Source organism: Kogia breviceps, chromosome 5 (genome assembly GCF_026419965.1).
Source record: "Kogia breviceps isolate mKogBre1 chromosome 5, mKogBre1 haplotype 1, whole genome shotgun sequence".
NCBI lineage: Eukaryota > Metazoa > Chordata > Mammalia > Artiodactyla > Physeteridae > Kogia > Kogia breviceps.
Window position 1 is genome coordinate 16048514 of NC_081314.1, and position 12502 is coordinate 16061015.

At 45.3% G+C, this 12502-nt stretch overlaps 1 protein-coding gene across 5 annotated transcripts in view; it reads right to left on the minus strand.

The window, feature by feature from the left end:
- Positions 1 to 12502, minus strand: part of MRAS (muscle RAS oncogene homolog) — a 64888-nt gene that overhangs the window by 31303 nt on the left and 21083 nt on the right. For all 5 annotated transcript variants that reach the window (XM_059065207.2, XM_059065204.2, XM_067033710.1 and 2 more), the window contains one exon: positions 8194 to 8404. In XM_059065207.2, coding sequence (XP_058921190.1) covers positions 8194 to 8386 — 193 coding nt within the window. In that variant the 5' untranslated portion in view covers positions 8387 to 8404. The remainder of the gene's footprint in view (positions 1 to 8193; positions 8405 to 12502) is intronic.

Below are 12502 nucleotides of genomic sequence, written 5' to 3' on the forward strand. Positions count from 1 at the left end.
GCCCCTCCGTGAAGACAACAGCACTTGTGTCTGCGGTTTGGGCAGAAGCCAGGGTGGAAACGTCCCAGCTTCTGAGGGTGCAGGAGGCGAGCCAGGGTTTTCGCTCTTTGCAGAGCCCTTGCCGGGGACAGAGTGGCTGCAGAGCGGGGCCCAAGAGCCCCTAGGTGGGAAGGGGTGTCCGGAGGCCACTGTCCTCTGTCGACGGAAGAAAGGTGCCAGCTTCCAAAGGCTGGCTGGGCAGAGGGCGGGGCTGGCAGCCATGTGGGTGGTAAGGCCCAGATTGTTAAGTGGGCAGAAGATTTGGTCAACCTCCTACCCTGCAGGCCTGAGGCTTGGGCCAGAGCAGGAGGCAGGCTGACAGGATGGGACGTACTTGGCAGAGTGAGGAGGCCCTAGGCCCGTCTCTGCCTCTAGAGAGGTCTGAGCCCGGCAGTCACTTCTCCATCTGCACTGCAGTTTCCTCAGGTCTAAAGTAAAGGGGGGCTGATACCACAGCGCTCAGGAGCCTTCCAGCTCCAGACAGACAGGAAGAACAGGCAGGCAAGCACTCCAAGACAAAAGAAGTGAGAGCAGGGACTGGAGCAGATATTTGTACGCCCACGTGCACAGCGGCGTTGTTCAGAATGGCCAAGACGCAAACGTCCATTGCCGGATGAAAGGCGCAACAAAATGTGGTAGATGCGTGAAATGGAATATTATTCAGTCTTTAAAAGGAAGGGAATTCTGGCACATGTTATGACATGGGTGAACCATGTGGTAAGTGAAATAAGCCAGTCACAGGCGGATATTGTATGATTCCACTCATACAAGGTCCCTAGAGTCGTCAAAACCATAGAGACAGAAAGTAGGATGGGGGTTGCCGGGGGCTAGGGATGATGGAGGATAGGAGCTATTGTTTGGCAGGTACAGGGTTTCAGCTGGAGGAAATGCAAATGTTCTGAAGACGGATGGGGGCGATGGTTGCGGAACAATATGAATGTACTGAATGCCACAGAACTGTCCGCTGAAACGTGCTTAAGAAGGTCAGTTTTACATTACGTATATTTTTACCACAATAAAAACAGAAACAAAAACGAACACAAAACTCCGGGACTTTGACTAAGGCTCGGGTCTTCCTGATTCATGAAGCCGGAGAACTGGCGTACGGGGAGTCATACAGCTGACAGACAGGGTGACGGGGGTCCAAAGTCACAGACCCCCCGAAGAGGGAGATGGGGAGCCGCTGCAGCCCCACAGCCCAGAGGTGGGACCCAGATGATGCGGAGGCGATGCTCCCAGAGCTGGGCCCTTAACACTGGAAGGTGAGACAAAGGTCCCGAACCCTCGTGGGAAAGAACACAGAGCAGGTTTGCTCCAAAGTTGGTGGGGCCCAGAGACACTGGGGCGCCTGGCTGCTGGCCCCTGAGGTCGGACATCTCCTGTCTTTTAGATTCCGTGAGCACCAGGGCAACGAGACCCCCTGAAAGACAACAAGAAATAGGTTTGCAAGTGGGAAGACTGTGAGACTCTTCAGTGTGGAAACCACAGAGAAGGCCCCTGAGCAAGCTTGAGCATCTCTGCTCTGAGACTCAGGTCAGAACTGGAGCCCCTGGTCCTCTGAAGACCTTGGGCAAAGAGCTGGAAGGGCAGGTGCGTGTGTCTGCTGACCCTGATCATCCAGGCCACGCCCCCTTCCCCCTGGGATTTCAACTCCATTCCCAGAGGCACAGGGACCAAGTGTGTGAGCTGGGAGGTTTTCCCACCCAGCCACGCTGATGGAGAGCATAGGAGACAAAGGGAAGTTGACACCGTTGCTGGCTGTGTGACTCCCTCCGTGCTTTATCTTTATAGTGATAACAAAAGCAGCTACCACAATAGTGTCTGTAAGGATGGAAAGTACATAGCATGGGCCTTCCACACAGTAACTGCCCAACAGATGTCATTATTGTCTCCTCCTGTTCATCCTCGTTATCAAGCTGCCGTGTTTTGCTCTTTCTGAATTTGGAAGAAGAGAAACCCCAGAGTTCAGAGTGCTTGGCAGGCATCCCAGGCTTAGCACCTCCCCCAGGATGCTGTGGGCTCCAGGGAAGCAGGATGTCGATAGTCCCGTCCATCCCAGGGCGGCCAACAACCCCAGAAGAATTCAGCCCCAGTAGGGGTCAGAGTTACACCCAAGCCTAAATACAACCAGCCTTTGATTAAAGTTCCCCAAATATGGGACATCCTTTTAAATGCCAGACTAATTAGTATTTAGCTGTAATGCTTTAAGCCTTTCTTTTCTTAAAACAAGACCTAATTGAGTAGAGAAGTGTGCTAATCTGGGAATCCAGTATCTACTCCTGAGGCAGGCCTGGGTGGGCAATGTCCTAAATCAGGCCTGATTCTGGGGGCAGGATCAGAGGTGTAGCACCTAAGGGGAGCCCAGGAGCTTCAGAACACAAGCTCTGAAAATTCACGCTTATAAAGTAATGCTGTGGCCATGCTTCCTCCACTGCTATAAATGTTAGCCCCAAATCTTCCTAAAACCACCCTTGAGGAAAAAAAAATTTTTTTCTAGAAACAATTTGGGTAATCTAATATCCAAAGTTACTTTTAAAAAATGTTAGAGGGACTTGCCTGGTGGCACAGTGGTTAAGACTCCGTGCTCCCAGTGCAGGGGGTCCGGGTTCAATCCCTGGTTAGGCAACTAGATCCCACATGCATGCCACAACTAAGGAGCCTGCATGCCACAACTAAGACGCCCGTGAGCCGCAACTAAGGAGCCCACCTGCAGCAACGCAGGAGCCATGTGCTAAAGAGCCGGTGCAGCCAAATAAATAAATAAATAAACATTTAAAAAATATCTCCATCATTAAAAAAAAAAGTTAGAGAAGTTAATATGGCAGTAGATAGAAATAATATTTATTGAACCAGGCATGACGTTACTCTCTTACATGCATTATGCAATGCTTTTCAGAATGTCTTCTGTGGAACTAGCCCAGAATGATGTGCAAAAAAACGGTCCTTTGGGAAACCCTAAGGACGATATATTCTTCCAATATACTTATAACGTATGTTTGTATATTGAAGGTTCTTTCAAGCCCTGCAGTAAAGAAACTGTTTACATTTCTTTAACTCAGTATATCCCAAAGAGTGGTATATATTCAAATGGGTGATGCATGAGATGATTTTAGAAAGTGCATAAATGTTTTTAATTTTAATGGTTATATATATTTATTTTGATGTCAGTTGGCAAATAATATAGCTGGCACATCAAACCTATCATTGCACATATATTGCTCAGGACTCATTCGTTCACTCATTCCACAGACATTTACTGAGGACCTACTATGAGCCAAGCAGTATTCTAGATGTTGAGAATGTAGCAGTAAATAAAATAAAGTCCCTGCTCTCATAAATTTACTTTTTAGTGGGGAGTGACAAAAACTCAAACAAACAAATATATATATTGAACACATATAAATATATGTTCAATAGTAAAAGGTAGAATAAAGAAAAACAGTTGGGCCAGGGGACAGAAGTGACAGGGGTGGAGTGGGTACTAGTGTAGGGAAGCCTCTCAGACAAAGGGACACTTGAACGCAGAGCTAAGTGAAGGAGACTGTCTTTCTGCAGGAAGAATGTTCTGGGCAGAGAGAACACCAGACACAAATCCCCGAGGTGAGAATGTCCTTGGCACGTGGTGGAACGGTTCCAAGTTCCAGGGCGGCAGACAAACCCTAAGGGATGCTTTTTAAAATTAATTAAATCAAATTCAAATACCATAATATTTGCCCTTCTAAAGTGTACAAGTCAGTGTTTTTTTTTTTTAGTATATACACAAGTTGTTCTATTTCTTTTAGAGTGATGATTTGGTTCTGGTTCTGGCCAAGATGGGGTACTGGGGACCAGATTTACCTTCTCAACTAAACAACCAAAAAACAGACAAAATATACGAAACTGGATTTCAAGACACTTGACATCAGGCAACAAAGGATGGTGACCCCTGAGAGATGGGATACAAAGGAGGGGAAGGCATGGGAGTTCCCTGGTGGCCTAGTGGTTAGGATTCTGGGCTTTCACTGCTGTGGCCTGGGTTCAATCCCTGGTTGGGGAACTGAGATCCTGCAAGCCGAGGCCAGAACAAACAAACAAACAAAAAAAAACAGGGAAAGGCACCTATGATCATTGAGCTTCCCAGCTTACTGCCCTGAGAGAGCTTCTAGGCCACGGTGTTGAAACCCTGGGATAAAGAATGTCACTTTAAAATAATAAAAAGGTCAATTCATCAAGAGGATGATCCATCCTAAACATTTATGCACTTAACAACAGAGTGTCAAAATACATGCAGCAAAAACTGATTGGACTAAAAGGAAAAAAATAGGCAAGTCCACAATTAAACTGTGAAATTCAACATCCCTCTCTCAATAATTGATAGAACAAGTAGACAGAAGATCAGTAAGGATACAGAAGACTTAGAGAACACTACTGGCTTGATCTGGTTGACATTCATAGAACGCCCCACCTAACACAGTGGAATACACATTCTTTTCATGTGCACATGGAATATTTACCAAGATAGACCATATCCTGAGTCATAAAACAAGCCTCAAAAAGTTTTGGTTTTTTTTTTTTTGGTGGTACGCGGGCCTCTCACTGCTGTGGCCTCTCCCGTTGCGGAGCACAGGCTCCGGACGCACAGGCCCAGAGGCCATGGCTCACGGGCCCAGCCGCTCCGCGGCATGTGGGATCTTCCCGGACCGGGGCACGAACCCGTGTCCCCTGCATCCGCAGGCGGATTCTCAACCACTGCGCTACCAGGGAAGCCCCTCAATAAGTTTTAAAGAATTCAAATAATATACCGTATGTTTTCTGAAACAATGAAATTAAAATAGCAATCAATGACAGAAAGATCTCTGGAAAATTCCTAAATAGTTGCAACTAAATAATACACTTCTAAATAACCTAAGGGTCAAAGAAGGTATCAAAAGGGAACTTAGAAAGTATTTTTAACCTAATGAAAATGAAAACACAACATATTAAAATCTGTGGGATACAGCTAAATGAGTAGTTAGGGGGAATTTATAGCAACAAAATGAATATCTTATTAAAGAAGAAATGTTCAAATCATGACATCAGCATCCACTTTAAGATGTTAGAAAAATTAGAGCAACTTAAATCCAAAGTAGGAAGGCAAAAGGAAACAATAAACATGAGAATGGAAACCAACAGAATTAAATGGGAAAAATCAATGGACTGGTTCTTTGTGAAAATCAATGACATTGATAAATCTCTAGCCAGCCTGATTAGGAAAAAAGAGAAGACACAAATTACCAATAACAAAAATGAGACAGGTAACATCACTACAAATCCTACGGAATATAAAAGGATAATAAGAGAATATTATGAACTTGATGCCAATAAATTTGATAACTCTGATGAACCGATCAAGTTTCTGAAAGGCACAAACTACAAAAGCTCACCGGAGAAGAAACAGATAACCTGAATAGCCCTATATCTATTAAAGAAATTGAATTTGCAGTTAAAAACCTTCCCACTAAGAAAACTCCAAGCCCAGATGTCTTCATAGGTGAATTCTACTAAACATTTAAGGAAGAAGTAATACCAATGTCATTCAAATTCTTCCTGAAAATTGAAAAAGAGAGAATACTTCCTAAGTCATTCGATAAAGCCAGAATTACTCAGACATTACAAGAAAACTACAGACCAACATCTCTCAAGAACACAGATGGGGCTTCACTGGCGGTACAGTGGTTGGGAGTGGGCCTGCCAATGCAGGGGACACGGGTTTGAGCCCTGGTCCAGGAGGATCCCACATGCCACGGAGCAACTAAGCCCGTGCGCCACAACTGCTGAGCCTGCGCTCTAGAGCCCGCGAGCTGCAGCTACTGAGCCCACATGCCACAACTGCTGAGGCCTGCAAGCCTGGAGCCTGTGCTCCGAGACAAAGAGAGGCCACCGCAGTGAGAGGCCTGTGCACCGCAGCGAAGAGTAGCCCCTGCTCGCCACAACTAGGGAAAGCCTGTGCACAGCAACGAGGACCCAACGCAGCCAAAAATAAAATAAATTTATTTTTTAAAAAAGAACATAGATGCAACAATTCTAAAAAACTTTTAACAAATCAAAGCCAACAATATATAAAAAGATAATATATCATGACCAAGTGGGGTTTATCCCAGGAATACAATCTCGGTTTAACATTAGAAAAATTAATCAATGTAATTGACCATATTAAAGACTAAAAAAGAAAAACCCATATGATTATCTCAATAGACACAGAAAAAGCATTTGACAATATCCAACATTCATTCCTGATAAAAACTCTCAGCAAGCTAGGAATAGAAAGCAACTTTCTTGACGTGATAAAGGGCATCTATAAAAACCCTACAGCTAACATTATACTTAATGTTGAAAGACTGAAAGCTTTCTCCTGAAGATCAAGAACAAGACAAGTATGTCTTTAAGTCAATGAAATAAGGCAATAAAAAGAAATAGAAGTCATCCAGATTGGAAAGGAAGAAGTAAAACTATCTTTACTCACAGACATGATCATCTCTGCAGAAAACCCAATAGAATCTACAAAAAAGCCACTAGCACTAATAAGTAATTAGCAAGGCTGCAAATTACAATATATAAAATTCTATTGTATTTCTATATACTAGCAATAAACAATTGAAAACTGAAATTTAAAAAACAGTATCATTTATAATACAGAGGTAGGTATAAATCTGACAAAATATGTAAAAGGCCTATGCACTCAAAACTACAAAACAATTGATAAGCAAATTAAAGAAGACTTAAATAAATGGAGAGAGGTACTGTGTTCATGGGTTGGAAGGCTCAACACTGTTAGGATGTCAATTCTCCTCATATTCATCCATACGAATATGAATCAACACAATCTCAATCAAAATCTAGTATCTTAGAATTTAACTGATTCTACAATTCATACGGAAATGCAAAGGACCTAGGCTAACCAAAACAACTTTGATAAAGAATGAAGTTGGAGATTTAACAGTTACCTGATTTCAAGACTTATTATAAAGCTTCAGGTACCAAGACAGTGTGCTATTGGTGTTAAGACAGACAATAAATAGATCAAACAGAATATATGGACAATCAATTTTTCATCAAAGGTACAAAACAGGCAATTCAGTGGGGAAAGGACAATCTTTTCAACAAATAGTGCTGGGACAACTGCATATCCATATACCAAAAAGATGAACTTTGTCCCATACCTCATACCATATACAAAAATTAATTCAGGGTAGATCATAAACCTAAATGTAAAACCTAAAACCATTAAACTTCTAAAAGAAAACATAGGAGAAAACCTTTGTGACCTTGGGTCAGACAAAGATTTCTCAGACACAACACCAGAAGTGGGGTGGAGAGTCACCTAAAAGAACAAACAGATAAACTGAACTTCATCAACATTAAAAACTCTCGTCTTTGAAAGACACCGTTAAGAGAATAAAAAACAAGCCAAAGACTAGGAAAAAACATTTGCAAATCACATGTCTGATAGAGGACTTGTATCCCAGTGGTTTTCAAAGCTCCCCTCCTAGAATGACATTCTATGATTAATGGCTCTTTGTTTCCAGACTCAGACGGTATAAAATAAGAATCAGTAAGAATCTAGAACAGTGGTTCTCTAACTTCATCACCTGAAGGGCTTGTGAAAACACAGGTTGCTGGGCCCCACCCTCAGAATTTCTGAACTGGTAGGGCTTGAGGGTTTTCATTTCTGATTAAGTTTCCTGCTGGTGTCCCTGCAGCTGGCCTTGTGCTACCACACTTTGAGAACTGCTACTCCAGACCAACTTAGACTAAACTAGAAAAACAATGTCAGATGCAAGATTCCCCACCCCGCCCCAGGGACAATTATCAAATAAACTATGTTTATTAAGAGAAAAAATTGATTTTCCCCTTTTTAATTAGCTCGAGACATCTATAAATATTAATCAGAGCTTCTGATGAGAGAGAAATAACAAACATGACATCACTGAGTTGGCTTGATTCTAGCTTTGCCTCTTTGTTGAATACACATTTTGGTTTCCACAGAATTCACCCTGGAAAACATACACAGCCTTAGACCAACCATCCCGTAATGGCAACACAGAAGAAACTGGCATGCCCTGCTGAAGCCTATCGACTTTCCCTGACCCCCGCGTTAACGCCCCACCCGCAGGCAGGGCTGTCATCAAGTCTCACCGTCCAAGATGGCCCACTGGTTGTCAATCTCTGTATGCTTCAGGTAGGAGTCTTCGATGGTGGGGTCATAGTCAGGCACAAAGATCTTCTGGAAAAACTGGATGGTGAGAGCGCTCTTGCCCACACCCCCGTCTCCCACCACCACCAGCTTGTACGTGGGGAGGTTGTCGCTGGGGACGGCACTGGTCGCCATGTTGCTGGTAGGTCAGACCTGGGGAGGCAAGATATGTGGAATGAGACAGGGGGCTTCTTCTTCTCTGACTCAGGGGAAAATATTCACGGGGTTTCCTCCTTTCTTACAGAGTAACAAATACTCCCAGTTGTAGAAAGTTTTGAAAATGAAGACATGCAAGAGACAAGTGCTATCCCAGGTCCCTCACCCAGACACAATAACTGTTAAAATGATTTATTCAACCATTTACTGAATGTCAACTATGTGTCAGGCCCGGTCTTGGGGATATAATGCCACACAGCCTTTAACCAGCCAAAGGCCATGTCAACAAAGTTTTTCCACCATCAAATTCCGCCCTAGTCCTGTACAGTTAAACACGTGGGCGTTAGTCTGAGCAGGGAGGGCAAGGAGGTTCGCCTTTCACATCAACTCTGATCATTGGACTGTGGTGCTGAGAAGAATGGGAGGCTGTCTGAGCTTAGAGGAAAAGAGGGTCACAACAGCTTAGCACAGCTGAGCTCAGCGTCTCTGAGCCCCTTCCAACTCTCAGAATTCTGTGATCCTGGCTCTGTTCTCTGATCTCCTTGCCCTCTATCATGCAGAAAGTCGTGTTAGACTCTCGTGACATCTGGTCAACCCCTCTTTTAGTTGGGGAGGAAGAAGAGGAGGATCAGGGATAAGTTTTATTTTGATGACGCTGGGTCCAGTTAAGGCAGTGGTTCTCAACCTGGGGCAATTTTGTCCCCCAGGGACATCTGCAATGTCTGGAAATATTTTTGGTTGCCAGAACCAAGTGGGTGCTACCAGCATCTAGTCAGCAGAGGCCAGGGATGCTGCTAAAGATCCTATAATGCCCAGGAAAACACCCCCAGAACACATCATTAACCATCCTAAAATGTCCACAGTGCCAAGGTTGAGAAACATTGAGCTAAGCTGACTAGGCAGGGGCTGGAAATATGGGACCAGGATCCTAAAGAGCAATTGAGCCTGAGCAGATAAGGACTGACTGTGTAGAGGTGATGGCAGAGAAGTGAAGAGTGACCTTTGGAAACTGCATCACAAAGTACCAAGGAGGAGAGGCGGGCAGGGAGCATGGAAGGAGCTCTCAGAAAAATCGGAGGGAAACCAGGATCTGTCACAGTGATGGAAGCCCAGAGTTTTCAGAAGGAGGAGGTTGACGGCACCGAAGGCTAAACATTGATGGGGGATGAGGGAGGAGAATCACCTAAAGAACAATTTGAGGGTGTGGCCAGGGACCTAAGCTGCTGACTAGTGAAAACCACAAACCACCTCTGGTAGGGCCACTCCTGGGTAGCTTCAGGGCTCATAGAAGGGTAGGGGGGCGGGCAGCATGCCGGGGGACAACGAACTGTGTGTCCTGTGTGCAGTCACTGCTGCTCGGGAAGGCCACTGACTGAGCCATACTTTCCTTACCTAATAGATTAAAGGGCTGGGTTTTCACAGTTGTTCTTAGCTCTAAAAGAGTCCTCCATTCTAGATTTCAACAGAAAGGACGTTAGACACAAATGTAGGTTATGTGGCCATGCTGATTTGCATGGGGCTATAGGCGAGAGTCACTGCATAATCTTTTGCAGTTACGGAAGCTTGATGTTGACATTTAGGGTTTCCCTGCAGTGGCGGGGAAGTAGGCGCTTTCATACATTGTGGGTGAGAATGTAAATCTGTCCAAACTGGACTGAGAATACACTTGCATAAATACATGAAAATTTAAAACGGACATATCCTCTCTCAAAGCTATACCACACGTGGAATGTAGTCTAAGGAGGTAATCAGACAAGTGTACAAAGATGTTAAGAACAGGGGTAAAAATGGAAATAACTTAAATACTGGGGGGGCGAGTTAAAGAGAAGTTTATCCATACAATGCAATACTATACGGCCATTCAGAAGGACGAAATTCCCTAGTCTAGAAAAGGTTTATAACGTACATGAAGAAAAAAAAAAAAAAAAAAGCCAGGCTGCAAAACAGCAAGTACATATGCTTACACTTCCATGAAGCTACCATCTATGAATCTATATGTCTAGGGTGCTTCCAGGCATAGAGAGGATTGGCACGTAGCTGTCTCTCTACAGGAGACTTAGGGACACTTTCTCAGATTTTCAACTTTCTACAACAAGCATGTGTTCTATTTGTGTATCAGGGAAGCTGAACAGTATTAAAATATTTCCACCAAATAAAATGTTCGGGCCACCTGAAAATGTGCGATTCCCTCTCCTTCGAGTGGGGATTTAAAACTCCTTTGGTGCGGGATAGAAGGACCAGGTGCCAGCTGAGCCCCAGCATCTGGTTCCCCACCCCCCCTAGGAGGGGGTGACAGGGGGGTTAAGCTGAGCCTTCAACACACTAAGCTCTCCCACGTGACAGAGCTGGTGGTCCAAAGGAGCCAGAGGGGAGGGGAGGGGAGGGAGACAAAAATGAGGGGAGGAGGATAGTGTCACCATCCTCCCCAGGCCCTCTCTTTGTCTCTTGGGTCAGGGGAGCTTGATGTCACCTCCTTAACCGCTGTCCTAGCCTGGGGAGCATGGTGACACTAAGCCAGTGTGAACGCGTCTCCCTATGAAACAGGCTGTTTTTAAAGCTCCCTTCCAAGAAGATATAAGCTACTATGTATAAAATAAATAAGCTCCAAGGATATGATGTATACAACACAGGGAATATAGCCAATATTTTATAATAATTTTAAATGGAGTATAATCGCTAAAAAATCTGAATCACTATGTTGTACACGTGAAGCTAATACAATATTGTAAATCAACTATACCTCAATTTTAAACATTAAATAAAAATGAAAGCTCCCTTCCCTTCTCGCTGGCAGCAACGTGAATTAAAAAAAAGTTACTAAGTAGGTGGGAAGGTATCGGGAAGGAAAACCGTTTCCCTTGATTTTTCTTCTCAAAATAAAACAAGATGAGAAACACACTAGTAAATGTGATAGAGGACCAGCCTTTGAGGCCGTGCTCAGACCACCCACAGCAGAATCACCTGGGGACTTGAAAAAAATCGCCCTCTGCTTGCCAAGCAAGGCAGCTGGCAGGAAATGGTCAGATGAGGGCCGATTTCCTTTCACAGTGCCCTGCACTCAGGAGTTGGGCCCTGAGAGACCACGGGGGGGCAATTTGGGGTTCTCTTCCACCTCAGACTCAGTGGAACAGGGTTAGAACGCACGGTTAACACAAACCTTGGACTGGGTTCCTCGTGGGGAGAAACCCTTTAGTGCTTCCCATGGCTGATGGGTCAAGTCCTCGCCCCTTCACTGGACATTCAAGGCAGTCACTGGCTGCCATCGCTGACCTCTCCAGTGGGACCCATGCTGCAGCCTCTCACACTACTCTCTCCCAAGCAACTCTGTGTTCCCCACTGTGCCCTGTGGTCCCACGGAGCCCTATGCCCACGCGACCTCCTGCTGGGGCCCTGGGGAGAGCGCACACCTCTTCACAGGTCAGGCCCAGGCCCAGGAATCGCCTCCCGGGAGGCACCCCCTTCGAGCCCGTGCCCCGCAGTTCCTGGTGCAGAGGCCACCACCACACTTGAAGTCTTCTATACTTACTGTGCACAACAGGGCAGGGATGCATCTCGTCCCTCCCTGGATCACCAAGGCCCGGCACTGCATCAGCAAGGACAGACGTCAGCTAGAGGAACTGGGGGCCCAACAGTGGCCTTTCTGAACAACCATCAGACAACCCGCCAGCCAGAGCACTGGCCTCCCCACGCAGAGGGCTCGGGGGCAGCTCTCCCAGCCAGGCTTTGGGACTGACTCCCTCCTTCTCCCAAGTCAGACGGATCACACAGATGAGACCGTTCCTGGAAGCAAGTGTGAGCCCAGGTTTACAAAGGCGGGACCATGAGTCCAGAAAACCCCTCAATCTATAAGGGCTCTCGGGCAGATCTTCTCTTGAGGCACATGTTTTTCCAGTCTTCAACCTCCCCCGAAATAATCCCTGACTAAAATGATGTCTTTGTAAACAAGGAGGGCAGTCAAAATGCCAAGGGGCGTGCACCACACTCCTACAAAATCGGCTGATCTCACGTGGTGTGCAGCAAGAATTTTTAAAGTCACCAGAGGCTATGACGAACGTCACCACAGGACAAAAAGTTGGTCGGTGCTTAAGGAGCAAA